This window comes from Phascolarctos cinereus, unplaced genomic scaffold (assembly GCF_003287225.1).
Source record: "Phascolarctos cinereus isolate Bilbo 61053 unplaced genomic scaffold, phaCin_HiC Scaffold_1;HRSCAF=81, whole genome shotgun sequence".
NCBI classification, from domain to species: domain Eukaryota; kingdom Metazoa; phylum Chordata; class Mammalia; order Diprotodontia; family Phascolarctidae; genus Phascolarctos; species Phascolarctos cinereus.
The window spans coordinates 115404449-115432060 of record NW_027555514.1 but is presented as its reverse complement, the minus strand read 5'-3'; the positions used below and the strand labels follow the sequence as shown (position 1 = coordinate 115432060).

Below are 27612 nucleotides of genomic sequence, written 5' to 3'. Positions count from 1 at the left end.
TAGTCCCCTAATTAGTCTCCTTGCCTCCAGGCTCTCCCTAATCTAAGACATCCTCCATGCAGCTGCTAAAATAATCTTCCTGCTGTGTAGATCTGATCATGACACTTCCCTGGTCAGTCAAGAACCTTTCATGGTTCCCTTTTGCCAATAGGATAAAACACAAACTCCTTAGCTCAGTATTCAAGGCCCAGTGTGTTCTGCTACAATTTACCTTCCCAGCCTTATTTCACATTCCTTTTCTCACACACTTTTGCTCCTGAGGCAAGATTAGAACTCAGGTCTCCTCAGACTAGGACAAGAACTCCTTCTTCCACACTACTTCTCCAGGTGGTGAATTGAAATTAGAGTGATGCATATTCCACATATCACCCAACTAACAAAATTTCATAATAACTATATTATATTCATGATATGACATTATATTTTACTACTACAGCATAATGAAACCTTTCCATAACAAAACCTGACTGTAATATTAATCAACCATTTGAATAATTAATACCAGTCTGAGAGCCAGGCTGTTAACATTTTAGAACATTGTTCCTGTGGGACTAACTGGATTTTATAGCATTGTTTCATCTGATGTAGCTTTATGGAAGTAATGAACAATGTATAAACTGCAAAGACAGACTGAGTTGGAAGGGATTGTAGAAGTTATCTCATCCAACTTCCCACCCACTCTAAGAAATGCCTCTACAATATTCCCATCAAGTAATTCATCTTTACCTTGGACACTTCCACTGATAGGGAGCTCACTACCGTACAAAGTAGCCCATTCCATTGTCATATGGCTAAATCAATGAAAAATTCTTTTATATTGAGCCCCAAACTTTTCACCCATTCTGGCCCTTGGTCTTTTGGAATTACAAAGAAAAGTCTACTACCAATTCTACACAATGGCCTTTTAGACAATTGCAGAGAGCCATCATGGCTCTCCTTAAACCTTCTCTTCTCTGGGTTAAATATACAGAGTTCAACCATTAACGATATATGGTTGCTAGGGGCCCTCACCAGCTAGGTCACTTTCCTGGACATGTTCCCTAGTTTGTCAGTGCTTTTCTTAAAGCATGGTACCTTGAACAAAACAGCTTCAATAAGGGAGTAGGAAGTGAATATTACAATGGGTCATTGACCTCAACAACATGGATATAACCTCCAGGTTTGAAGATCCCACCTATCTATATCTGCTTTTCCTCTTTCCTTCCTCTCTTTTCCTCCCTCTCTTCTCCTGTATTACTCTGGTCCATATGTTCTCATAAACCCCTGAAGGGTGGCCACTCAGCATGCTGGTAGCCTTCCTCTAGGCCTCTTAATTCAGGGAGTCCCAGTGCAGTTTTACACAATGAAAGCTTAAAGGACCCCCTGTATTATGTTAACACCTATAATGCAGTCAGGCTAATTATCTGTTATCCCTCAGGATCACTACATGTCTGGCCTACCTTCTTTTCCAGGCTTACAGTACTCTGATTAGCTCTTTTATGCTATTTCTGGTGCACAAGTCACCATTGTTACTATGTTAGAGTCTTACTCATGTCCATGTGAAAAATTTATGAATGAGAACTCCCCAGTTAGGAGGAGGTAGAAACTGATTAATCTACAAGCATCTATTGAGTCCCTACTATGTGCCCCATACTATGTGTCTTTCTACATGCTGGGTATTTGGGATACAAAGACAAAATGTACTAGGCCCTGTCCTCAGGCAGCTTGCATTCTGTTACATTCAGGAGTATATCCCTAATATCTGGAGATGGAGGTCATGGAAAATGGGCTTTACCACCAATACACTCATTAATCCCCTCTTCAGAGGCAGAACACTTGGCTGTGTTATATGTTCACTTTGAGTGAACTTGACCCAGTGTGGGGATTTTGCTCCTTTTGTGTCATAGCACAACCTGGGGTCATAAGTACCTTGTACACAGTAGTTGTTTAATATGTGTTTGATATAAGTTGAAATGAATTGAATAAGATGCAAAGTGTGAAAAAGTGGTCAAGATCAGATGAGAGTTAATTAGGGAAGGCTTCTCAAAGCAAGTGGATTCTGAGAACTGATTGATCTGGGATTGGAAGGGAGGAAGGGAGACATGGCCAGGATCTCAGTTCTTACCCCCCGTGCCCAGGTGATGACTCAATGCGGACTTCACAGTTGAATGTGGGCACATCCACGGACGTGTCCCTGAAGATCACAGAGAGTGACCTGAGTCTGCTGACAGCCAGCATCCGGGCTCCCTCGGGCAATGAGGAGCCCTGCCTTCTCAAGAGGCTCCCTAACCGACACATTGGTGAGTGAGGAAGGCAGTAGGCATGATTTGACTCTCCAGCAATGGCTCCTAGAAGGGAGCCTAGGAACCTTCACCCTACTCTTCCTGGGGTTGGGAATGCATACCCGGGCTCACTGTCCTTCCATGTCTGGGACCTGGAGTGGGTGGGATGGTATTCTCAGCGATGCCAAGGGGTATGGTCCCTTATGCCCATGCCTCTGTGCCCACTAGGTATCTCATTCACGCCCAAAGAGGTGGGTGAGCATGTAGTGAGCGTTCGAAAGAGTGGGAAGCATGTCACTAACAGCCCCTTCAAGATTCTTGTGGGGCCTTCAGAGATTGGTGATGCTAGCAAGGTTCGAGTCTGGGGCAAAGGTCTGTCAGAAGGCCACACCTTCCAGGTGGCAGAATTCATTGTGGATACAAGGAATGCAGGTATGTATTGCTTGGTACCAGTCTCTCTTCTCCAGGGCCTCTTAGCCTCAGGGCATCACACTCTTCTAAGTGACCTTCCATGTCCCCAGCTGAGTCCTAGTCTGAACCCTTCTCAGTACTTGAGCCCCTTATCAACATATGTCACTTATTACATAGGTAGCCTCTGGCAGGTAACATAACCTCTCTGAGTCCGTTTTCTCATCTGAAAAATGGGGATAACAATATTTGTACTACCTTATAGAACTGATATGAGCAAAGTGCTTAATAAGCCTTAAAAAAACCCTACAGAAATGTGTGAAGGTGTCATTATCTGGCCACACACAACTTCTGCCCCAAGGAGGGTTAGGATTTACCTTCTTGGGTCCTTTGAGGGAGAGCTTAATTTGCTCTGTGCATGTGTCTTAGGCTTGGGATGGGAAGGTGTTCTTTCTAGTTTTTGTACAGTCCATTCTTAGGAAGTGAAGAGAGAGAACAGCTCCCTTTGTCAGTAGGCCTATTTAGAGGAAAGGTTTAAGGTTGTCCTTAACCCCTTTCCAGACCCAGTAATCACTAGTCAGTCAGTCAGTTAACCAGAAAGTACTTTGAGGGCATAACTGTGTGCCAAGACTTGGCCTCCCCCTCCAGGCCTAGAGTTGAAGCCCCTGAGGAAGACAAGAGTGGTGGGCCAGGCACTGAGGCCATCGTGTCACTCACATTCCCACAGGATATGGTGGTCTGGGGCTGAGCATTGAGGGTCCCAGCAAGGTGGACATCAACTGTGAGGACATGGAGGACGGGACATGCAAAGTGACCTACTGCCCCACAGAGCCCGGCAACTACACCATTAACATCAAGTTTGCTGACAAGCATGTGCCTGGTGAGCTGAGAGGCTGGGGGCTGCCACAGTGTGTGTGTGTGTGTGTGTGTGTGTGTGTGTGTGTGTAGGGAGGGGTGCTTCTAGGAGCCTGGGAGAAGCTGGCGGTGGGCACTCGAAGGAGCAGGAGGGGAAGGGCTCAGAAGAGGCCTGAGGACTCCCTCCTATTTCTTTAGGGAGCCCGTTCACTGTGAAGGTGACTGGAGAGGGGCGGATGAAGGAGAGTATTACCCGCCGCCGGCAGGCAGCTTCCATCGCCTCTGTAGGGAGCACCTGTGACCTCAACCTCAAGATCCCAGGTAAGGGTCCAGAGCCGGGGTGGGAGACGTGGGGGTCGGCAGCAGGGTCCAACGCTGGATTTCCCTCCTTCCTCTCCTTCATTCCTTCTCTTCCTCTCTGGTTTCCACTCCCTGCTCATCCACCACCCTTTCCTCTTCCAGGAAACTGGTTCCAGATGGTTTCTGCCCAGGAGCGCCTGACCAGAACGTTCACAAGGAGTAGTCATACATATACACGCACAGAGAGGACAGAGATCAGCAAAACACGTGGTGGGGAAACCAAGCGAGAGGTCAGGGTGGAGGAGTCCACTCAAGTCGGGGGAGACCCCTTCCCTGCCGTCTTTGGAGATTTCCTGGGTCGTGAACGCCTTGGTTCTTTTGGCAGTATTAGCAGACAGCAGGAAGGTAAGTGGAGACGGGCACAAGGAGACACCTCCCATCTTGTACCAGGCAAAGACCTGACAATATAGGCAGTCAGTTAGTGTAGTGGAGAAAAGACTGCTGAAATCCTGAGTTCAAATCTTGCCTCAGGTACTTACTAGCTGTGTGACTCTGGGCAAGTCATTTAACCTTTCTCAGACTGCCGTTTCTTCATCTGCAAAATGGAGATGATAGTGCTTACCTTCCAGAGTTATGTAAGGACTGAAGGAGGTAACAGATATAAAGCAATGGTAAAACTTGGAACAATACATAAATGCTAGGTATGATGCAGAAAACAGGGCAGATTTTTGCCCAGATGCCCTTTGCAGGGGGGATATGAGTGGGTATAGCCAACTGGCCCTGGCTTCATGTAAATCATCCTGTGACTATGCCCTAGAAGTTACCCATGGTCAGAATTGGCCCTGGATCTGGAAGATGGTCAGAGGGGGTGTATTGGAGCCCCTTGGGCTAGGCTGGACAAGGCGCAGACAAGATTAGAGTCTGGTCAGTAGTTTGGGGTTAGAGATTGGTCATTTCTGATCCCCTGGTGTTAGTTTCAGTGTCTTCGGCTCAAACCTCTCTTGCCCTTAAACTTTTGTTCCCAAGTGCCCATCCCTTGTCTCTCCTTCCCTGCACTTAGCAGAAAAGAGCCAGAAGTTCACTAGATGCTGGCCAGGGTGTTCTCTCTGAGATCCAACATTGCTGTGAAGCTGTGAGAGTCTGGACAAGGGTCAGAGCAAAGGGCTCTGCAGAGCATGAGCTCACTGGGAGTAGGGATGATTTCATACTTTGCATCTGTATCCCCAGTATCTATTCCCCAGCCTGCTATATATATATATATATATAGCAGGTGGTTAATAAACACTTGTTATTTGATGAACCTCTACCTCATCTTCCCACACATCCCTGTTTCTCTCTCAGGTGAGGCAGGCTCTCAGGACATGACAGCCCAGGTGACAAGCCCATCAGGAAAGACTGAAGAAGCAGAGATCCTGGAGGGAGAGAATAGTGCCTACAGCGTGCGTTTTGTGCCCAAAGAGATGGGGCCTCACACCGTCACTGTCAAGTATCGTGGCCAGCATGTGCCTGGCAGCCCCTTCCAGTTCACCGTGGGGCCCCTTGGTGAAGGGGGTGCCCACAAGGTGCGAGCTGGGGGCACAGGACTTGAGCGTGCTGTTGCTGGAGTGCCAGGTAAAAGAAGCCAGGATGGGGAGGGATGAGAAACTAGTTAGGGGAGATCACAGGGTCAGGGATGGTAAACACTTCAGCTGGGTGAGTGCCGAGCCTGGGACAGCAAAATTGATCAATCTCTGGTTAGCTGGCCAACACTGGGTTAGGTGTGGGGCAGTCTTGTCTTGTTTGGATGTTAGACTTTGGTGATTAGTGTCAAACCCCCTCTCTCCTTCTCTGTACCTCAGCTGAATTCAGCATCTGGACCCGGGAGGCAGGTGCTGGAGGCCTATCCATTGCTGTGGAGGGGCCCAGCAAGGCCGAGATCGCATTTGAGGACCGCAAGGATGGTTCCTGTGGTGTCTCCTACATCGTACAGGAGCCAGGTAGCTAGCTGGGAAAGGGCCAGAGAGGTCTTGTGGGGAAGACCTCAGGTCAGCTGGGTCCCTCCCACATCTGGAGCCCTGCTGAACAATTTGGGATAATTACTACTCTTCAATTTTTTCACATTCTGAATCATCAGAGGCCTGGCACGGTATAGTGCACACAGAGCTGGCCTCAGATCCTAACAGCCCTAAGTTTAAGCCCTGCCTGTAGCACCTGCTGAATGTATGAGCCTGGGCACCTCACTGAACTCCCCAGAGCTCTGAGCGACTCTCTGAGAATGTAAGATGCAGAGAAGGTGCCAACCTGCATTGGTATAGGGAATTTCCTTACCTGAGAATCCCTATATCAGTGAAATCACAGGTCTGGCCCCTATTCTTATGGATTTAACAATCACCATCAAACACAAACATTTCAATATGCAAAGGAAAACAAGAAAGAGGATTACATCAGAAACCATGAACTTTTGTTATGCACAGTTTGGTTTACACGTATATTAAATTTAACAAGGTAGTAGTAGTTATGGCTCTTATCTAGGGCATCACTGCCTCTGTTCCTCTCCATGACCCTAGGCCCTCCTCCCTTTCCTTCCTCCCTTCCCCCAAGATCCCTCTCTCCTTGGGATGCCTGTTGGGATATGGGTTGAACCAGGGTATTTTTTGAGGCTCCTTCTGACTCAGAGGGCTTGTGATTCTCGCCCTACTCTATGTTCTCTGGGGAACTGTGTTTGTTCACCTTAGATACATTGTCCTTGGGGCTTTTCCATGGTCCTAGTGGTCTGCTGCAGAAGGAGCAATAGGCTGGCCTTCATCTGGGGACCAGTATAGACAGGCTTTACTTCTTCAGGTGACTATGAGGTCTCCATCAAGTTCAATGATGAACACATCCCCGACAGCCCCTTCGTGGTACCCGTGGCTTCCCTCTCTGATGATGCCCGGCGCCTCACTGTTACTAGCCTCCAGGTATGAATGCTCTCTAGATTGTGGGGTTGGGGTACACTGGGGGCTCCCTAGAAGAGGAAGGGAGCTGCCCCTAGAGATGCATCTAGCATCCCCAAATTTCTGTCCACGTGGTACAGAACTGTGATACATAGGAAAGGCTCAGACCTTTGGCAACATTTCCTGACCCCTCATTAAGTGCTCACCACTGGCTCAGAAACAAGTATTGACATTTAAAGCCTCAATTGTTTTTAACCATTTTTGATAGAAGCTTCCAGAAAATGGTACTTCGCTGCCTTCTAAAACAAAGCATTTGGAATATAATTTAACTTTTCATGGAAACTTGGGTCTTCATTGTGAACATCACTTTTTGGACTGCTATAATACATGACTAATGCTGACAGGTCTTTCTGGGCTATTTGCCTCTCTCCTAAATGGGCCCAGACTGATGTGATTGTTGAGGATTGCTGCTGCTTATTTTTTTTAAATAGTTTTCTTCCCCTTCTTCAGTGCTGGGCTATTAGCTGTCACTTTGTGCTGCTCTCAGTGGGCCTGCTGTTTACCACACCCCCAACTCTAATTTGCTATTCCTAAGCTACTGTGGTAGAATATTCAAGGGAGGGCAAGAGGAATGAACTGAGGTTGTCATCTTTTTTTTTTCTTTGTTTCTTTCTGTTATTCTAAACTGAACAAATGAAGTCAGGTCTTCTAATTTCATGTCCAGTGCTATTTCTACCATACCACTGCTTTTTATATATATATCCTTTGTCAACATAAGCTCTTGAGGGCAGAAAGGCAACATGGTAGAGTGTTTTTGTCATTTAAAAAAACTCTCATATTTTCTCATTTAACAAACATTTTTTTCTCTCCTTCCCACAACCCCTCCCCAAATGAAAAACAAAAAACAGAAGGGGTAGCTAGCTGGCACAGTGAATACAGCACCCGGCCCTAAAATCAGGAGGACCTGAGTTCAAATCCAACCTTTGACATTTACTAGCTGTGTGACTCTGGGCAAGTCACTTACCCCTGATTGCCTTGCCCCCCCCCAAAAGGGAAAAAACCTTTGTACAGTAATAAAAATGTATAGTCAAGCAAAAAAGACAAAAACAAAAACAAACCCAAAACCATGGCATAGTATTGAGAGTTCTAGACTTGAATAGAGAGGACCTAGATCTACGTTCCAGGTCTAATACTTCCTGACACCATGACCTTGGGCATATAACCTTTTTTGGGCCTGTTTCCTCATCTATAAAATTAGGATAAGCAAACCTGTGCTACTAACCTCAACAGGCTGTGAGTAAAGAGCTCTGTTAGTCTTAATTTACTATGTAAATCTGGGAGTAGCACTGAAGATGATGGCAGGCACCCAATATGATGGAATGATCACCACCATCCCCCTGAAGCCCTTCTTGAGTACTCAACATGCAGAGCATAGCAATGACATCTGCAAAGAGAATTACTCAGACCCCTGCTTCTAGATGTGTAGCTCCCTACTGAATCTGGGTTCTTTTTGAACTCATTGTTGAAGGAATGGTGTCAAAGAGAAGGCCCTAGAGCCTGGGTAGCCAAGGGAAATAGGGAGGGCAGCATCCTAGGGATTGTTTTGGGTTGGGACCTTGCCCAGGCTCTGGCTAATTCTGGGTGTCAGGGGATCCAGTGGATGTTGAGATGTAGGGGTCTGGCTTATTTTTCTTATTGGCTTATATTTTTGTCTGACTTCATTGCAGGAGACTGGACTGAAGGTGAACCAACCAGCTTCCTTTGCAGTACAGCTGAATGGCGCCCGTGGTGTGATTGATGCCAGGGTCCACACCCCCTCAGGGGCCGTAGAGGAGTGCTACGTCTCTGAGCTAGACAGCGGTAAAGACATTGTTCTTCACCCGATCTCACTATCTCATGCCCTAGGTCCCCAGACCCTGTCCATCCAAATTCAGAATTGATCTGCTTACTACAGGCTGTTCTTGAGATTCAAACTCTGGGGACTTCCTTTCATGTCTCAAAATGAAAACATCTAGGCTCCACAACCCTAGGAGTATCTAACCACCTCCTCTGGGCAGGTAGGAATCAGGGAGGACTCATCTGTTGATCCCTTCTTCTCTACAGACAAGCACACCATCCGCTTCATCCCTCATGAGAATGGTGTCCATTCTATCGATGTCAAGTTCAATGGTTCTCATATCCCTGGGAGCCCCTTCAAGATTCGAGTTGGAGAGCAAAGCCAAGCTGGAGACCCAGGACTGGTCTCCGCCTATGGTCCTGGGCTTGAGGGAGGAACTACTGGTAAGCACTGGACTTGGGGCTGGCAGCTAGTCAGCTAAGCACTTTAACAGAAGAGGGGGAGCTAGAAAATGATACAGAATTCCAGGAGAGCTGAGCACTCCTTCCCATGATCACAGATGGTTCTACATGTCCACTCTTTCCTTCTATAGGTGTGTCCTCTGAGTTTATTGTGAACACCTTGAATGCGGGCTCAGGGGCCTTGTCTGTCACCATTGATGGCCCCTCCAAAGTGCAGCTGGACTGTCGGGAATGCCCAGAGGGCCATGTGGTCACCTACACCCCTATGGCCCCAGGCAACTACCTCATCGCCATCAAATATGGTGGCCCCCAGCACATTGTGGGCAGCCCCTTCAAGGCTAAGGTTACAGGTGAGAGATTTTTTCAGCCTGGGACCCTACTCATCCTGCTGGTCTCGGATGGTTCTAGGGAGGCAGGGGTGGTGCTGTTGGTCCTCTGGATTTATATTATTTCCCCCCCAAGCTGATAAAATCAAACCAATTTGGCAGATGTATTTGTCTGCATTTAATGGGCAAACTTTCAGATTACAAGTGTGCCTCACTTTATAGAGCAAACACATTCCTGAATGTAAACCATTGGTGTTACTTGTTTGCCTTTGCCACTGTCTTCTGAGATACTTTAGCGAATCATGGGATGATAGGGTCATGGATTTAGAGCTGCACGGGGATCTCTGAGGTCATCTCATTTCATAGACAAAGGACCAGAGTCCAGCAGAGGTGAGGTGATTTGCTGAGGGTCACACTGGTACAAGGTGGCAGAGGCTGGATTCAAGGCCTGCTCCTTGGATTCCCAATCCCAGGCTCTTTTCACTGACCCTTTTCTTCCCACCCATTGGCCTTCACTTGGTAGTGCCTCAGCTTGCCTGGCAGTTTTCCTTTCCCACCTTTTCTTCCAAAGTGTTGACATGCATAAGCAAACCATTAAGTCCAACAAACAGGGCTGCTGGTTTCTGGGACCATTTGGGTGCATCTTTTTATAAAGCAAGAGTTTTTCTGTAAGGTAGTACTGCCTTGGGTATTCAGGAAGCCATGAACTAGGTCTCATTTACATAGCTCTGTTAGAAGCTTAGGAACACAATATGCAAATATATGTAAAATAAGATCAGATTTAGCGGCAGTCAAGAGTCCCAAACTACAGAAATTGGAGTTGCTGTTATTCTTGAGCCAGATGGTGTGGATGGCATGATGCAAAAGCATCTCCATTTCTAGAGCCACAACCTTAAGTACTTACCATAAGAAAGTGGGTCAGTGGTAGGCCATTGCTTGGGAGGGGAATGGAATATTTTCTCCTATACATTTCTTTACTAGTAAAATGAGGGAATTAGACCTACTGGGGCTTCAGAAAACTTGAGCATAAAGAATGCCTCCTGCCCTTTTGGAAATAGGTAGTGGACCACAGCTGCAGACATGGCCAATTTGTTCATTTTAAGAGAGAGTTCTGTTGGGAGGGTGGGGAAGAGCAGGTGAGAATCACTGGAAAGTGACAGTAACTTTTTTGTAAAGTATCAATAAAACATTCTTAGAGAAGTTAAGAGTTACATTAAAAAAAAATTCAGACATTTAAAGGAGGAGATTGGATCAGATAAGCACTAAGGTCCTTTTCAACTCCAAATCCTATGAATGCTCTGTGGCTCATGCCTGTCTCTGGGAAATTTCAAAGGCAAGGCAAGTCTACCCCAGGCAGGTTTCACTGGGAGCACAGCCCATTGGCTCTCTCCAGGGGAGAAAGCTCTTCTGCCCATCTGTCCTCTCTTCTCCTAAGGGCTCAGAGTCCATCCCTACTCATGGTCCTTTTCCCAATCTCATCCCCAGGGCCCCGGCTGTCAGGAGGCCACAGCCTTCATGAGACCTCCACGGTGCTGGTGGAGACAGTGACCAAGTCGTCCTCCAGCCGTGGCTCCAGCTACAGCTCCATCCCCAAGTTCTCCTCAGATGCCAGCAAGGTGGTGACCAGAGGCCCCGGGCTGACCAAGGCCTTCATAGGCCAGAAGAACTCCTTCACAGTGGACTGTAGCAAAGCAGGTAGGGCTGGAAAGGAAGGCCTGGGCACTGTGTGAGATACTGGGAGAACAGGAGCAATAGAGAAGGGGGTTAGAGGGTTTGGGGGGTTACAGAGTTGCATAAGAGATGGAGAATCAGTGTTCTGGGCATGAGTTCCTTCCTTTTCTCCTATTGTCTAGGCACCAACATGATGATGGTGGGTGTACATGGGCCCAAGACTCCCTGTGAGGAAGTATATGTGAAGCACATGGGAAACCGAGTGTACAACGTCACCTACACCGTCAAGGAAAAGGGGGACTACATCCTCATTGTCAAGTGGGGATGAAAGTGTCCCAGGCAGTCCCTTCAAGGTCAATGTGCCCTGAGCCCCCAAACTGCCTCCCCCAGCCCCACAACCTCCCTGGCTAAAAACACATACACACACACACAACACACACACACACACACACACACACACACACACACGCACACAGATTTCCAATACAGACATGTGCAGATGCATAGACACACCCATACACATGGAATACCTGATTTGGGGAAAAGGCCTGTACTTGGACTGAGGGAGCTGAATGAACAGATTCTCCCACTGACCCCTCTGGGCGAGTAGGGGAACTTTGTCTACTGATTGAAGACAGTGTCTATCCCCTAGAATGTGATTCTGGTAGGACGAGAGGAGACCCCTTCTCCTCATTCCTTATCAGGGCCAGAGGGCTAGTGGAGAGGGACATAGATTGACTGAGCTGGGGGAATTTTGGGGGTGCATGTGTGTGACTGTGTGTGTGATTGCCCCAAAGTGCACTGATAACTAAGACCCTGGGACAGCTCCCCCTGCCACCCCTCCCCAAACTTTTCTAGGACTCTTCCCCCCACCCCGCCGAAGACCGTGCCTTGCCCCTCTGACAGCCAGTAGTCTGTGGTGCTAAGGACTCTAAGAAGCTAAAGAAGAGAAAAACCATTTGGAGAAAACAATAAAGATGGAGCAGTAACAGCACCCTGGCTGGCCCTGGACTCAGAGGGTTTTGTACACTTCGCCCAGCCCAGCTTTTTGGGGGCCTGTTTTTTTCTTGTTGTTATTTTTAATTGTTGCACAGCTCTGCCCCAACAGGGGCCTTTTGTACACTTCGCGCAGCCCAGCATGGAGCTACTTGGGTAAAAAAAAAAATCATCAAACATGCCCAAATAAAGTATGGCCTGTCGCAGAGGCTCTGACTTTTCCTTCCATTGGGTCTTTCGTCTCTCTGCCCTCTTTTACCTACTGAGCCATGGTGTGTGGCTTCCATTCTTTTCTTCCTGGGCCCACACGCCCAATCAAAGGGTTCATGAATTTTATAAAGAAATGTCTTTTCCTTCTCTGTCCCATCCTGTCCCATTCCCCTCTACTCAGCAGACACCCCTCTTTTTAATTCAACAACAACAAAACAACTCTATATAGATATAGATCTATAGATATACAGATACATGCATGTGTGTATATATGTGTGCACATATATAATATATATACATATATAAACACACAGACACACACACAAACATATATACACATGTATCACTTCCTATGTCCAAGGCACTGAGAACATAATGACAAAATGAAAACAGCCCCTGCCCTCCAAAGCTTCCATTCTAGTGTCAAGATTTCTGGATTCTGACTGTGATCCAGTGAGTTAGCTCCCAGTCTTCTGTTATCTGCAGATCTGAACAGTGTGCTATCTATCCCTTAAATCAAGTCAGTGATAAAAATGTTAAAAAGCACAGGGCCAAGCACAGATCCCTGGGGGTGCTCCCTTGGACAATGCCTACCAGGTTGACGCTGAACCATGAGTCCAGCCTGTTCTGAATGTCTCTAACTATTATTCTCTAATCCACATCTCTCCATATTTGTCACGAGACTGGTTGGAGTACTTTTATCAAATGCTTTGCTAAAATCTAGGTAAACTATAGCTTTGTTCGTGGGCAGTTAAGACATTTTTATCAATGGCAATGAACACTTAGATGATATGCTTGTCAACTTTGCAGGTGATGCAAAATTGGGAGGGACAGCTAACATGCTGAATGGCAATCAATATCCAAGAGAGTATTTTCAGGCTACGATGTTGGGCCAAGTTTAATAAAATGAAATTTAATAGAAATACATGGGACCTCTTACACTTGGGTCTAAAAAAATCATTTTCACAAGTACAAGGTGAGAGAGATGTAAGCTAGGTAGCAGCTTGCTGGAAAGATCTGGGGGGTTTAATGAGTCAACGATGTGATACACAAACCCAAAAAGATACTGTGAATTTAGGCTTCATGAAGAGCTGCATGATGTCCAGGATTAGGAAAATATTAGTTCCTGTGAGCACTGCCTTTGCCAGAGCATCAAATTTTAGGAAGGATATCAGTAAATTGAAGAATGTTCAAAGGAAACTAGCAAACATGTTATTTTTTTATTTTTAATATTAATTTTTTTCAAATTTTGAATTGCAAATTATATCCCTCCCTCCAGCCCCTCTTTCCACCTTGAGAAAGCAAGCATTTTGAAATCAATTATGCATGTGAAGTCATGCAAAACATATTCCTATATTAACTACATTGCAAAAGAAAATATAGCCAAAAGGGGGGAGAAAAATAAAGAAAGTTTAAAAGTATACTTCAATCTGCATTCAGAGTATCATTCTCTCTCTGGAGAGGACAGTATTTTTCATCATGGGTCCTTTGGAATTGTCTTAGATAATTTTCTTGATCAGAGTAGCTAAGTCTTTAACAATTAATCATCCTTTTTATTTTTAAAGTTTTAATTAATTTATTTTTAGTTTTCAACATTCACTTCCATAAGCTTTTGAGTTTTCAATTTTCTCTCCTCCCTTCCCCTTCCCCCCTCCCCAGCGAACATCTTCCTCTCACACGAGGACTGAAGAAACTAAGGGGATGTTTATAGCCTGGAGAAGACTCAGAGGGGACCGTGGCAGCTATCTTCGAGTCATTTAGAAGAAGAACTCTATTTGCTCAGCATCGCCCCAGAGGGCAGAATGAGAAGCAGCTAAATGGCCCAGCAGCTATAGTGCCAGGCATGGGAGTCAGGAAGACCCAAGTTAGAATCCTTTCTTAGACACTAACCCTGGACAAGACAGTTTATATCTCAGCCTCAGTCTCTTCACCTATAAAAGCAGGGGGTTGGACTCAGCAGCCTCTGAAATCCCTTTCAGCCCTAAATCTAGGATCCTATACTTCAAGGTGCAGATTTCCGCTTAATATGAGGAGAAACCTCTGAATCACTAGTTATCCAAAAGTGGTCTAGGCCTGCCTCAGGACGCAGCGGATTTCCCCCCACTGGATGGATGTCTTGAGGAAGAAGCTGAAAGGCCATTTGTCAGGTATGTTTTTGAGGGAATTTTTGTTCAGATATGGGTTGGACAAGATAGTTTCTAAGATGTCTTTCATCTAGGAGAGGCTGTGATTCTGTAAAGTCACTTACTTCCCTTTTGTTCCTCAACTTCCTAATCTGTAAAAGGAGAGGACTGAACTAGAGAGCCACGAGGTGGCCTGGTAGATAGAGGTCTCAGCCTGGAGTCAGGAAGAACCAAGTTCAAATAGTACTGTGGCTCTGGGCAAGTCACTTAACCTCAGTTTCCTCAACTGTAAAATGGGGACAATAGCAGCACATATTTCTCAGGGTTGTTCACAAATGAGATACTATTTGTAGATCGAATAGTGTAGTGCCTGGCACACAGTAAGTAGTTAATAAATGCTAATTCCATTTTATTCCCAGCTATAAATATATGATCCTAGTTTCCTATACAATCCTCCTTTTGTATCTGACTGGGAATTTGGAAATGCTTTTTTGGGTGTTTTTCAGAATAAAAAATATTAAAAATAAATAAATCGACATTCCTGAGCCTGGGCAAGTGGTAGGGTTGGAAGCCTGCTTGCCTGTCACTGGGAGAGGGAGCAGAGGGCGCAGAAAATTGTTTTGCCCTGCGTGGATTTCAGGGAAACTTTCCCAGGGAGGAAGAGGGAATGAAGCTGTCCAATATTCTGGCCCTCTGAGGGGGGCAGATTACTGCCCGACCTGCTCTCCTTTTCTCCCTCTAAAGGAGGCCGGGAGGAGAAACAAGAGGGCTCCCCAGCCCTGACAACAATAAAGAATGTGGCCCTGTGTGAGGTCTCCCCACCCTGGTTAAAAATTGTGGCTATATGTATTTACATAATATATACAATACTAGATTACACATTATGTAAGTCACACATTATATGATCAAGATATTTATAGTGGCACCTTTTGTTATAGCAAAGAACTGGAAACAGAAGTAGATGCCCATCAATTAGGGAATGGCTCAACAAACTGTGGTACAAGGATGTAATGGAATATTCTTGTTGTTGTTCAGTTGTTTCATTCCTGTCTGTCTCTTCATGACCCCATTTGGGGTCTTCTTGGCAAAGACACTGGAGTGGCTTGCATTTCCTTCTCCAGCTCATTTTACTGATGAAGAAATGGAGGCAAACAGTGTTAAGTGACTTGCCCAGGGTCATACTGCTAGCATCTGAGGCTCTATGCACTGCAACACCTAGCTGCCCCACACAATGACTACAGCAAAGTAAACGTAAAGAACAACCACGAAACAATCAAAAGTAGATGTGGTAAAATTACAAAGAACAAACGTCTCCAAAGCAACCCTTTGCACGGGTGGGAGGTCCACGGGTGTTACATCCCATGTATTTTAACAGAGGATTTTGTTTTTCTTGCGTTAGGGAAGGAAAGAAGACAAATTAGATCTCCTTTTGGAAAAAAATATTGTTATTTGTTATATAGAATGGCTCCCTAAGACAGGGAGGAGGGATACTCGGGGGAGGGGAGAGGGGGAAACGCGATGTGCAAATACAAAAGATACCAATAAATTTGTTTAAAAAGTTTAAAGGCCATTCACTTGTCTTGAGCCGTCCCTGACGCCTCCTTGCATTTGGGGGATCCTCCCCTCCCCAGTTTCCCCCTCACCCTCACCCCTAGTGTCTCCCAGGGCGCATGATACCCTCCCACTTCCAATCTTCCAGGGCTAAGTAGAAAACAGCCTTGGCTCTCCCACCTACCACCTCTGAAACGAAGAGGTCGGTCTATGATTCCTCTGGGCTCCTTCCCATCCCTACATCGGCGATCCTCGGATCCTACCTATGCCTTGGGCACATTCTCATCATCTTCGAGGGCGTGGTAGGACGCTGCTTCACCGGTACCTCCCCGAGAGGTTTATTGGGGCCGCAAGGAGCTCTGGGAATGGTAGTTCCATTCGCGGAAATTGCGCGATTCGGCGCAGGCGCAGCGGAACTCCGAGACCTGGGCTAATCACTCGCCTGCTCAGAGCGAGGGAGGAGGGAGGAGGCAGTCGAGAACAGCCAGCCACAAGCAACGCGCATGTGTCGAGGGGGAAGGTTGCCGCCCCCACCCCCCACATTGTGGAGAACTAAGGGGGCGGGCGGTGGGAGGAGCCAACGTGGGAGGAACTTCCACCTTTCCGCAGCTCTCGGGGGCCCTGTGTGAGACGGCAAGCCTAGCAGCGTCTATCATGGCTGGGCGAGGGAAACTGATCGCGGTGATTGGAGACGAGGACACCGTTACCGGTTTCCTGCTGGGTGGCATCGGGGAGCTCAACAAGCACCGCCACCCGAACTTCCTGGTGGTGGAGAAGGACACAACTATCAATGAAATCGAGGACACCTTCCGGTACGGTGGCCCGCGAGGCCCCTGTCGGGTCCTACTCCTGCGGGGGGTGGGGCGAAATGGGAGCGGGGCTGCTGGGGACTGGGGAGGGGGAGAAGACGAGTGGGGAGAGACTTTGTGTCTGCCTCCGACCCCCCGAGAAGCCTCTCTTTCCGATCCAGAAATGGTTTTGGTCCCTTCCTGCAAAGAGGCCCCGAGCACCCCCAGGCTGGGACGCAAGCCCCCCCCCCCGAGCTCTCCAGGGGTTCAGTCAGCCCATCACATGACAGCGCATCAGTGAAGAAAGGGGCCGGCGTCGTTCTGGGATGTCTGATAGCTCCTGCCCGTGGGGTTCCTCCTCTAGGCTACTGCAGGCCCCCCTTCCCCCCCGCAGCATGTTTTCTAGGGAACCCCCAGGACCCTCTCTTCTCCCAAGCCCCTTTTAAGGACAGGGACAGGGCTCTGCGCACAGCAACTCAGTCACATGCAGACAGTTTCAGGCCTCTGCCCTCCCTCCACCCGTGACGTCTGTGAATAATCCCCTGGTAATAATTCCTCCAACTTTCCATGAGAGCTGGAAGGAACCTTAGAGGTCATCTAGTCCGACCCTCTCTTCTCGAGTCCCCAAAGGTTAGTTAATATGCCACAGGTATTAAGTGGCAGAACCAGGATCTGAGCTCCAAATGCCAGACTCTGGCCTCTCTTATCAGGATGCCTTTCCAATCCCAACTCCTTTGTTTTTTGAATGAGGAACCTGATTTAGATTGTACACTTGGTTGTAGGCAGGCACTACTATCTTTTGCTATCTTCTGGGCTTAGTATTGTAGAGCTTAATAAATGTTGACTGATTGATTTGAGGCCTGAGACACCAGTGTTAGTGACCAGCAGAACCTGAATTCAAACCCATGCTCTGTGACTCCAAATCTAGGATTCCTTTTGTATATAATTAGGGCCAGATTCCATATTATCGCATTGCTGAGAGGCCAAATAGTCTTGATGACTCTCCTTCCTCAGATTTCCATCTTTTCTGATTGTTTCCCCCTCTGCAGTAGCACTTTAACTGTCAGGGGAGGTTGCTGAACCCTAGGGAGTATTGTGGTGACTGGTTTTACTTTCTTGCATCTCCTTTACCCTATTTCTTCTTCAGAGCCCATGTTTCTGTAGTAGTGCCTCTGTTTTTCCCCAAACAACCAAGTCCCAGAGTTTCAGGCTCTGGCTAGCTCCTGCTGCTTGAGGCCTGCTAGGTCCAATTGTGCCCCACAGCGGTGGCTCTGGGGTGGGATTCTTGTACCATGGGAAACAGGAGGTGAAATCCTTGGAGCAAAGCAACATGTGTCTTTTCTAACTAGACCCCTTTTTATACCCATTATTTTTTTTAGTTGGCTTCCAGGTCTGGTTTAGTTTTATTTCTGGGGTGGGGGGGTTCCTTGCTTCTTTAGCAAGGAAAAATGAGTTTGAGGGGAATCGATAGTTTTTCATTTTCATTTGTTCACTTTTTCCCCAGCAGAACTAGAACTGAATCGCTTATAAGCAACATCCATTGATTCCCTTTTTCTAGTGCAGCTTCCTCTTCTCTGTTTTCCACAGATTTTTGTCTGAGTTCCTCTATCATAGCCCTTACTCTGTATGTTTCATATATGCTTCCGGGATCCTCCCCCCCACCTACCTCACAACTTTAGGAATGAAGCTAGATTAGCCTGCATAAGTTCTCTGGAATTGACTCTCTTCCTTTCTCTTTGCCAATCCCCCTCCACAGGCAGTTTCTAAATCGGGATGACATTGGTATCATCCTTATCAACCAGTATATTGCTGAAATGGTACGGCATGCATTGGATACCCACACACGCAATACCTGCTGTTTTAGAGATTCCTTCCAAGGAACATCCCTATGATGCAGCCAAGGACTCCATCCTACGTCGTGCCCGAGGCATGTTCACTGCTGAGGATCTTCGCTAAGGGATGCCCCATCTCACCCTTCCCTACGCATGTCACATTCCACTACTGAAATGAAACTGGGGAGGGCTCATGGTACTTGCTATTTATTGGGCCCTGGAGTAAAACTAAGACAGAATGAAGACTGGAAAACATAAAGCCCAGCTCCTCAAATTTGTGTCCCTCTTCTTCCATTTCCTCTTCTCCTAGTTGATTTTGTGCCATCTTAATTTGTGTGTCTTAATGTCAATGCTAAATTAAAGTTCATTTCTCCAGGTATCTTTTTTGGGTGGTTTTGGGGACATATAAACAGTGTGTCTGCTTTGGAAAGGGAAGCCAAAGTTGGGCTTGATTTCTCCCTACACTGCTATCTCCAGGGCTAAAAAGAGACTGAGGGGCTCAGAAACCTGGGAGCAGGCTGAAAGTAGCTGGACTAGAGAGAGACCACGACCCTTGTGGTTCTGGGATGAGGGTCTTCCTATTCTAGACCTGGACCTTAGAGGTCATCTAGTCTACCAGAACCATTTTACAGGCCCAGAGAGATGCAGTGACCCATTGCCCAAGGTCACACAAGTCACATGGTATCCACATGAAGCTCTGTAGCACAGGTCTGGTTAGAGGATGAGAATCACAGTATGATGTTAAGAGTGAGAAAATGAACCTCGCTTCCAGGATCAAGGACGTCACCTCCATTAGGATCAGGGATACTTCCTAGCGTGTGCCTCTATCCCAGCAGCTTCTAGGAGGGAAGGGAATGGGGGCCTGCCTAGCCAGAGGGAAGGGCAACATATGGAATCCCTGAGACTGTATGAGGTGAGGCCTGGTTGCCAAGGCAACTGCTGTCCTTGAGGCTGTTGCTGCCTTAACCTCTCAGGTGGTGTGTCCACCCCTTCAGTTGCCATAGGCCAGGTAGCCCTTCTCCCTCAGCCACCATGGCACGGCATCTAAATATGGACACGCAGCGACAAAATTTCTGGAAGGAAGAGTACCTGAAGGAGATGAAGTTGCGTTGTGATTGGCACCGAAAGTACGGGGCAAAGGTGAAAGCCAAGCAGGTGGCCAGGGATGCCACAAGAAAGGTCTTCAAACTGCCTACCTTGGGCCCTAAGGCCCCACCTTCTCCACCTCCACCAAAAGAGCCTCCCAAACCCCCTCCTCCCCTCAAGGAGGCTCCTGCAGAGACAGAAATGTTCCCAGTGCCACCAGAAACACGGGAACTGCTGTACCATGGAATCTCTCATGATTTCCAGGGTCGATTCAACTACTTGAAAAACCGCAAAATTGCCAAACCAGAAGAGCGTTATCTCTTTCCTGTCACTACCAACTTCACTTATGGCTGGCAGTTGGGTAAGACCGCATCCCTAGAAAAACTCACAGACCACCCTCCCCCAGTCTCCTAAACCACTTTGTGACTCCTCAACTCCCCATTTTCAAACTTATACCTTGTAGTGCTACTGCTAGGGTTCAGGTAAGGGTAGAAAGGTGGGGTAGTAGGTGAAAAAGTAAGGAAGCCAATCCCCTGCTTCTGGCTCTGCCATTTTCTTATTCATTCTCATCACCCCCACCCCCAACACTGAGTAGAGCTCATGCTACCACTAGTTGTAAAGGGATTCTTCCCCTGGTAGATTTGTGGCCTGGGGAAAGGTATGAAGGCCTCTTCGTGGGCTGGCACTCCAGTCTGCCTCCACTTTCATTACCCTTGTCATTGTCCCCTTATACACACCAGCTTTCCACAGCCATTCAGAGCCCTCCTTTTAATATCTATGAAGCAGGAGCCACACGTGCAAATCATCTATGACTCACAAAGCAAGTTTCCCCGACTCCCCTCCCCTTCTTATTCCCAAGCTCTTTTCTCCGGAGCCCATCCCCAGCTTTTGCCCTCTCTTCTCCCAGGCCCCCCAGTGGAACGAACGCTGGTCTCCTGTAAGATGTGCCGGATAGAAACCTTCTTCCGCAAGAATGGGGCCTTTGCTCTACTCGACCCCAAGGACGTAGCCCTCTGACCTTGGGCTGGGGGGGAGGGTGGGAAAGGAAAGCAGGGAAATGGAGATTACATGCCCTCAGGTGGGGCAAAGCTGGCTCCTTCTGTGGTGGGTGTATGTGTCTGGGTCTCCTGGGCCCTTGGGGTTGGTTAAATCCCTGGCCTTTCTGTAATTCTGGCCAGCACCGACCTCTGACTTCTGCCCATCAGGGAGCTTTCCATTGCCTTTCTCCCCACCGCCCCTTTGACCACCGACCCTCCTCAGGTCCCAAGAGGGCTGGAACAGAGCTGGGAGGAGTGGGTTCTCCCCTATCATTTGGGGTCGAAGTAGTTCCTGGAAATTTCTAGTGTTCCTGGGGAAGAGACAGCCACTGTAAACTCATACACCAAAAAACCTTTCCCTTACCCACAGCCCAGGAAAGACATATCCTATATGAGTTCTCTTTCTGGGCGTGGACCAACCTAACCTCTCACCTCTCCCGCTGGGCCTGCAGGAACCCTGTCCTTTCCTTGTGTTGCTGCTCCAGCTGCTCCCTCAAGGCACACCTCTTTTGGGCCACATCACCCTGGTGGGTTAGAGACTGGCTGAGCCCACAGGTCCCTCTACAGAGCCAGGACACCCAGCGACAGGAGGCAGTAGCAGAGTACTTTTCCCCCATCAGCCCATCTTCCCTATATAGCCCGCCACCAAGAATGAGTTGAGATCATGCCCTTTCTCCTTCCCTTCCCTCCTCTCCCCAGGGTCTTGCCTGCATCCAGGGCTGGGTGGTAGTAAGTGAGGACCCCAGGAGGTCTCCCCCTGAGCGTCGGTTCCTGGTGATGCACAGGCGCTCCTGGACCTGAAGATGGCAGGGGGGCATTGTCCCAGGAGCTGAAGTGCTAAGGACCAGCCCCTAAAGCCCCCCTGCCCCCAGGGCATCTCCTTACTTCCTCCTAAACTCTAGTCATGGTCTCTTCCTCCATACCATCTGACACCCCTACCATGATGGCAGGCCCTCTTACCCTGAGCCTTTGCTGCTCTCGGTCCCTCTGGTGCCTTCTCCTGGCCTCCCCCTGCAGCTCCAGAAGCCTTTTCAGGGTGTTCTCCTGCTGGTTTGGCGTGAGACCCAGGAAAACCCACTCCCTGCTAGGGGCATTGAGGTGATGTTGCTGCAGTGTAGAAGAAAAACAGGGAACTGTTCTGCCTAACCCTGTCCCCCACCAACAGGACAGAAACAGCTATTCTCAGGTAGCTTCATCCTTATACATCACCATTATCCTTACCTTGAGCTCTGCAGCCCCATAATTTGGGAATAGGGATGGTGGCTGAAACCGACCATCTTCTAAGCCCTTCAGTCTGCTCCCAGCTAGTCATGGTCCCTGTTTCACAGCAGCTCCCAGGGCCTGCTGGCTCTGCACCCTGAGCGTCCCCAACTTGCCTGCTTCACGTTCCCTGAGTCTCTGCTGTGCAGCGGTCTTCAACAGTTTGACTTCCTGACTTGGGAGCCACTGCTCTCCTGGTCCAGCCCCCAGCCTCTCCTGGCTGCAGAGTTGTGGGGTGGGATTTCCCAGGGACCATGGGATTTCTCTTCCCCAGGGGAATGCAATTACCTTTCCTTGATCCTGTGGGACCTTATTTCTCTGGGGTTGCAGCATTCTCTTTCCATGGGACTGTGGGTAGTCCGATGGGTGGAACAGTAGCATATCCTCTTTTGGGGACTGTTTAGTCTCCTTTCTTTGAAATGGAATAAGAATTTCTCCCTGAGGCTGTGGGTTCTCCTTTCTCCAGAATTTCACAATATCCCCTTTCTGGAACTGTAAGACCTCTTCTTCGTGGAACTTCAAGTTCTCCCCTTCCAGGGAATGGAAGGACTGACTTCTTTGAAACTGAAAAATCTGTCTATAGACCTGTTTCTCCCTTTCCTGAATCTGTGGGATGTTCTCATGCTGAGCCTGGCGGGTCTTCCCTTGCTAAGCCTCAGCGGGCTCCTCCCTGAGGACATGGGGAATGTTCCTTTTGGGAGCCTTTGGAAGCTCCCTCTGGGCCTTCAGGGTCTCCTCTCTCTGAGCTTGGGAAATCTCCCCTCTTTGTACTTTTGGGGTCTCCACTTGGGTCCAGGGAGTCTCACCTCTCTGGACTTTTGGAATTTCCTCCCTTTGAGCCTGGGTAATCTCTTCTTTCTGGGCCCATAAAATCTCCTCTCCTTGAGCCCTTGGGGTCTCATTCCTCTGGGTCCAGAGAATCTCCCCTCTTTGTAGCTTTAGGGCCTCATCTGTCTGGGGCTGGGAAACCTCCTCTCCCTGAGCCCTTGGGGTCTCATTCCTCTGGGTCCAGAGAATCTCCCCTCTTTGTAGCTTTAGGGCCTCATCTGTCTGGGGCTGGGGAATCTCCTCTCCCTGAGCCCTTGGGGTCTCATTCCTCTGGGTCCAGAGAATCTCCCCTCTTTGTAGCTTTAGGGCCTCATCTGTCTGGGGCTGGGGAATCTCCTCTCCCTGAGTCTTGGGGTCTCATTCCTCTGGATATGTCGGGTCTGAATCTGGGACCTCTCCATTTTTTGAGCTTTTGGTGACTCTTCTCTCTGGACCTTTGGGGTCTCCTCCCTCCAGCTCTGAGGACTTTTCCCTTTATGCCCCTGGGGGTCTCTGTGCCCACTAGTGCCTGAGTTTCTGTTCTTTCCTGCTCAGGGTTAGTTCCCTTCTGTAAGCCCTCCAGTTCAGGGAGGGGCCATAGCTCCCCAGGCTTGAGGGTTTCTGGAGAATATAGAATCCATGATGGTGGCTGGTTGGGCCCCTGGGCCCTGAATTCTGGGAAGTTTCTCTTTGGCCTGGGTCCTGGGGAAAAGACATATATGTTGGAACCTGTCTTATTTACAGCAATCCCCACTGAGACTCTGGGCCCTCAAGCCAGGGACCAATGTCCCCAGAAGACTTGGAAGGAAGGTTAGGGGCATACTAAGTTCTATGAGGCAAATCTCTACTTCCACACCAGCTATCCTGCTCTCGCCTAGATTTTTGTCTTAATCCTAAAACAGGATTTCCATTTTATAAGGTATAATAGGGAATTTCTGCTTTGATCCCTTCCTGACCTTCCATGTTTCCCCCACTTCCTCATGGATCCCCTTGTGGCCTGGTAGAACACAGCCCAGCACACTGCCAATGATTCCACCCCTCTGACCCTCCCCCTGCCTCAGATACAATATGAATAAGGACCCCTGCATTGTCCCCTCCCCACTTTAATATTGTTTGGCTGCCTGGGCTTCCCTTGGCCCTGCAGATGCTCTCAGCTGTCATGTCAGGTTCTAGTGTAAATCCTGAAGGGAGGGTATTAGGAGGTTTTCCATTTCTGCCAGCTCCTCTCCCCTTCCCCAAGTACCAGTTCCTCTGCAGGAGGCTGTAGGACATCTGGGAACACTGAATTACAGAATCCTAGGGAAGTTTTATTGTCCACAGAGATGGGGAAGGGAGAAGGCATCACCCCTTGGTGATTGTTGAGGCCTTGGAGAAGAAAGATAGTGTGAATTATGCTTGCCTTAGTCCAGATTATCCCCAAACGGTGATAGCCTTACAGCTTTCCCCATAGGGCTTGCACCTGGCCCTCTTTAGCTTGGGACCAGAATGAGACTAGCCCCGAGGAAGAACTATTTGCTGGGGCTTATGCCCTGTATCTTTGCTGCTCAATTCAGGGTCCTCCCTTTGATTATGTCTGCTGGCTTCCACCTCCCTTTTATTTTATTCTCCTAGAAGCAAGAGAGGGAGAGAGTTCTTGGGTTCTGAAGCTGGGGTGCTTACTTGGCTCCTCCTCCCCAGGCTGTTCTCTCTGGCTTTCCTCAGGCATACTTTCCAGCTCCCAGGTATCAGCCTTGAAAGAAGTCCCAGCCTCAGGCTCCGGCCCTTTGAGGAAAGAGGAAGTAACTGTCACCCAGTTAAGGGCAGACCCACAGCTACCCTCTCCTACCAGATCTGGTCACTTACCAAGTGTTGCCTGTCTTAACATTCCAGGGCTCCCAAACCTCTGATCTGGCTCTGTGCTGCCTTCAGCGCTGGCTATACCCAGCATCACCGCAAGGCCTTTAGTCCGCCATCTACAGCCAAACCAGAACACTGTGGGTGACCTGATAGGAAGCTTTGGAAAGATGGAATGAGATGGGAGAATGGGATGGGCAATATTAGCCTCTCCATCTCCAGGTTTTATCATCTACAATTCTGTCTCTTGAATGGCACTTCCAAATAGACACACATCCATATACACCTTCTGTGATCCTAAACCTTGTTTCCAAGACAGGATATAGGGCCTGGGGCAGGGAAGCCTTGCCTTCTCTAACCCCAACTGGTGGCTATAGCAAGTTCTGCCTGGCCCATCTCCCAGGGAATAGGCCTTATTCTGCCTTGGCCTCTCTTAGGAATAGAAGCACGGTGGAACAAGGTGAGCCAGGACTGAGTCTGAATTAGAAGAGAATGGAAGGTGACATCAGAAATGAGACTTCAGCATTTAGTCCAACTCCTTCATTTTACAGATGAGGAAACTGAGGCCTAAGGAAATGAAATAACTTGCTCGTGCTCATATACCTAGTTAGTACCAGAGCCTGGGATTAGACTCTGGGTGTCATGACTCCCATTCCTTTCCACTACATTGCATCATCTCTCAGAAAACATCCCCTTTGCTCAGAAGGTTTGATGCCTGGGTCCTTGCTCTGAGGAGGGCACCTCAGGGCATGGGTGGGTGACAGGAAGGAGCCCTGAGTATGTGAGAAGGCTTAATTAAGAGACAGTGCTGGGAATAAATGGAAGAGGGAAAGGGTCTACTAGGTGAAGAGTCTTGAGGGTGGGGAAGTACCAGAAACCATTAAAGAGAACTCACTTTTCCAAAAGCTGTTGACTTCGCTTCCGGATATCCCTCTCCTGGGCCAGAGACCAGTGCTGGGGATGCTGGGGAGGAGATGCTGAAGGGGGCTAAAAGCCACAATCCACCTTAGGCATCAGACTTCTACCCTATCCTCATTCTCTTGCCTCCTCCTTTCAGCTGTAGATCTCTTCCCCAAAATAGCCTGAGGAGGCAGAAGGCTCTGATCTTCCCCTAAGCTTTTGCAGCCATCCTTGGGGAAATCGACACAACTAAAGAATCCCAGAATTTGAGATAAAAATGGCACCAGAGCTCATCTAGTCCCTACCCCTCGTCAACCATGATAACAGACCTGGGACTAGAACCCAGGTCTCCTGACTTCCAATTCAGAGTCTATCCTACCCAGACCCCTGGACTCTCCTGCCTAGGGAGTCTGTCACTCAAATAAGAAAGACAGTTAGTTGGGTCAGCCACTTCTACCATAGTTCTGAGCTCTGCTCCTAAAATAGTCAATCACCAACTGAGTTATTAATCCTGGAAGTAAAAGCTTAAGGAAGGCTGTCACAGGATAGGACCTTCTGGCTCATGGTCCTGAGGAGACCCAGAGAAATGGAGCATTAAAGAGACACTACCCTAGTGTCTGAATTTTTACCATCCATCTCCCCAGAGACTTTCAAAGCTTAGCCTTCCTTTTCTGACCTAGGTCTTCTCCCTGTCTCTCTTCTGCTAGGACCACCGCCTCCTCCCTGACCTATCTTGTCTATTTTCATTCCCAACTCACCAGCTCCTCTTCCCCACCAGCCCAGATGCTTGGCTCCCGGTTATGGTTCTCTGAGCTCCGGGCCCTATCCCAAGGTCCTCTAAACTGTCCGCGGCATGGCCAGAAAAGATGGAGTCCAGCCCCAGTCAGTAGTTCCAAGTCCCATAGAACCTGAAGGAAGGTGAAAGATGTAGGATGTAGGGAAAGTATGCGTGTTCTGGAGGGTGGGGACAGGTCCTTCCTTGGTGCCCCCTACCTGTTCCTGCTCCTGCCGCCTCTGCTCCATCTCCAGCAGCACCAAAGGTAGCTCAAGCTCCTGAGGGCAGTTGGCGCCACGTACCTGAGAGTTCCCAACAGTGTGGGGGTCAGGCCTCAACCCTGGCCTCTGTACCTGGCACTTTGCTCTCCCTTCCCCACCTCTGCCTACCTGCTGCACAGCCACCAGGAGCTCATCCAACCTGGCAGGGGCCTGGAAGAGCTGCTGGTAGAGAGCTAGTACTTGCCCTGAGGGGAAGGGAAGCTGAGGATCTCGGAACACCGTGTCTGACTCCATGGGGCGAGTGAAGCCCCTTGCCTGCCATCCCATGAAACCTGAGGACACAGTTGCAGCTGTGCCCCCCTCCCAACCGCTCTCCAAGGACACCCCTGAAGGACCCCCTCCCCTGTATGCATCTAAAGCTGGAAGAGAAGACCCTTTCTCACTAGGGGAGTCCTCCCTCCAGAGCTTCCTCGATGGCCCTTAGGAAATATGGGAATGATGGGAAACAGGAGGATCAGGGAAGAAAAGAAGGGACAATTCTATCCCCTCAATAATGCAAAGGTCTCTTGACACCTGAGCTGACCTCCTGGAGAGGCCCCAGTTGGGGGCAGGGAAAGAGGAACCCAACTAGACAGTTCACTGTCATGCTCCACTGCCCTATTTTATGGAAACTTTATGGTTACACTGGGGAAAACGAAGTCTCCTGATCTCTTTGCCAGTGGTTGTCAAGGAAACAAAGAATTGCCGGAGAATTCGGAGGACAGAAAAAATGTGTTTATGTATGTGTAGAAGGAAGCTCAGAGATCATTTCCTTTCTAATCTAACCCCTTCATTTTGCGTATGAGAAAAGTAGGAGAGGAGTAGGAAGATTTGCCCAATATTACCCAGCTAGCAAGGAGCAAGAGTGGGAAGAAGGAGAAATGGGCAGACGTTGTAAAGAGCCAGGTTTAGGACTGACAAGGAAACATTTCTTAAAAGCTGGAGCTCTCTCCAAAGTGGAATGGGCTGCTGTTTTGGTCTGGGTTGAGGGGATGGGGACAGGACTTTGCTCCAGGGCCCTGAAATTTAGATGGCACTGACAGCAAATGTACTCTAGCAGGTAGAAATAACTGACTCTACTCATTGCTAAGAAAATCATTAAAATAGGAAGCTACCAGATAGT

The 27612-nt window shown here is 48.4% G+C and overlaps 4 protein-coding genes across 4 annotated transcripts in view; 3 read left to right on the top strand and 1 right to left on the bottom strand.

Annotated features, from left to right (window-relative positions):
• Positions 1-12235, top strand: part of FLNC (filamin C) — a 43000-nt gene extending 30765 nt beyond the window's left edge. The window contains 14 exon segments of the mRNA XM_021002396.2: positions 2118-2279; positions 2490-2693; positions 3397-3549; positions 3723-3845; positions 3987-4229; positions 5166-5435; positions 5663-5800; positions 6645-6760; positions 8464-8596; positions 8840-9016; positions 9166-9384; positions 10846-11055; positions 11214-11352; positions 11354-12235. Of these exon segments, the coding sequence (XP_020858055.1) occupies positions 2118-2279; positions 2490-2693; positions 3397-3549; positions 3723-3845; positions 3987-4229; positions 5166-5435; positions 5663-5800; positions 6645-6760; positions 8464-8596; positions 8840-9016; positions 9166-9384; positions 10846-11055; positions 11214-11352; positions 11354-11399 (2333 nt within the window). The 3' untranslated portion in view covers positions 11400-12235.
• A 4224-nt stretch (positions 12236-16459) lies between these two features.
• On the top strand, positions 16460-18910 carry ATP6V1F (ATPase H+ transporting V1 subunit F). The gene is given in 3 exon segments (XM_021002401.2): positions 16460-16723; positions 18456-18539; positions 18541-18910. Coding segments are annotated over 3 exon segments (357 nt in total). The 5' UTR covers positions 16460-16565; the 3' UTR covers positions 18656-18910.
• A 653-nt stretch (positions 18911-19563) lies between these two features.
• On the top strand, positions 19564-20634 carry SPMIP1 (sperm microtubule inner protein 1). Its single transcript, XM_021002260.2, has 2 exons — positions 19564-19978; positions 20525-20634. The coding sequence occupies exons 1-2, from the start codon at positions 19564-19566 to the stop codon at positions 20632-20634; spliced, it is 525 nt and encodes a 174-aa protein (XP_020857919.1).
• LOC110219181 (uncharacterized) lies at positions 20371-21960 on the bottom strand. The gene is made up of 5 exons (XM_021002320.2): positions 21876-21960; positions 21615-21761; positions 21362-21451; positions 21087-21178; positions 20371-20965 (listed from the first exon to the last, which is right to left on the bottom strand). The coding sequence occupies exons 3-5, from the start codon at positions 21365-21367 to the stop codon at positions 20692-20694; spliced, it is 372 nt and encodes a 123-aa protein (XP_020857979.2). The 5' UTR covers positions 21368-21451; positions 21615-21761; positions 21876-21960; the 3' UTR covers positions 20371-20691.
• Positions 21961-27612: the final 5652 nt, after the last annotated feature.

Coding starts and splice junctions, on each gene's coding strand:
- SPMIP1 (XM_021002260.2), top strand. CDS start 19,564: ATGGCACGGCATCTAAATATGGACACGCAGCGACAAAATTTCTGGAAG. Junction 19,979..20,524: donor CACTTATGGCTGGCAGTTGG/GTAAGACCGCAT, acceptor CTCTTCTCCCAG/GCCCCCCAGTGGAACGAACG.
- LOC110219181 (XM_021002320.2), bottom strand. Junction 20,966..21,086: donor CTGCAGGCCCAGCGGGAGAG/GTGAGAGGTTAG, acceptor TCTCTTCCCCAG/GAACACTAGAAATTTCCAGG.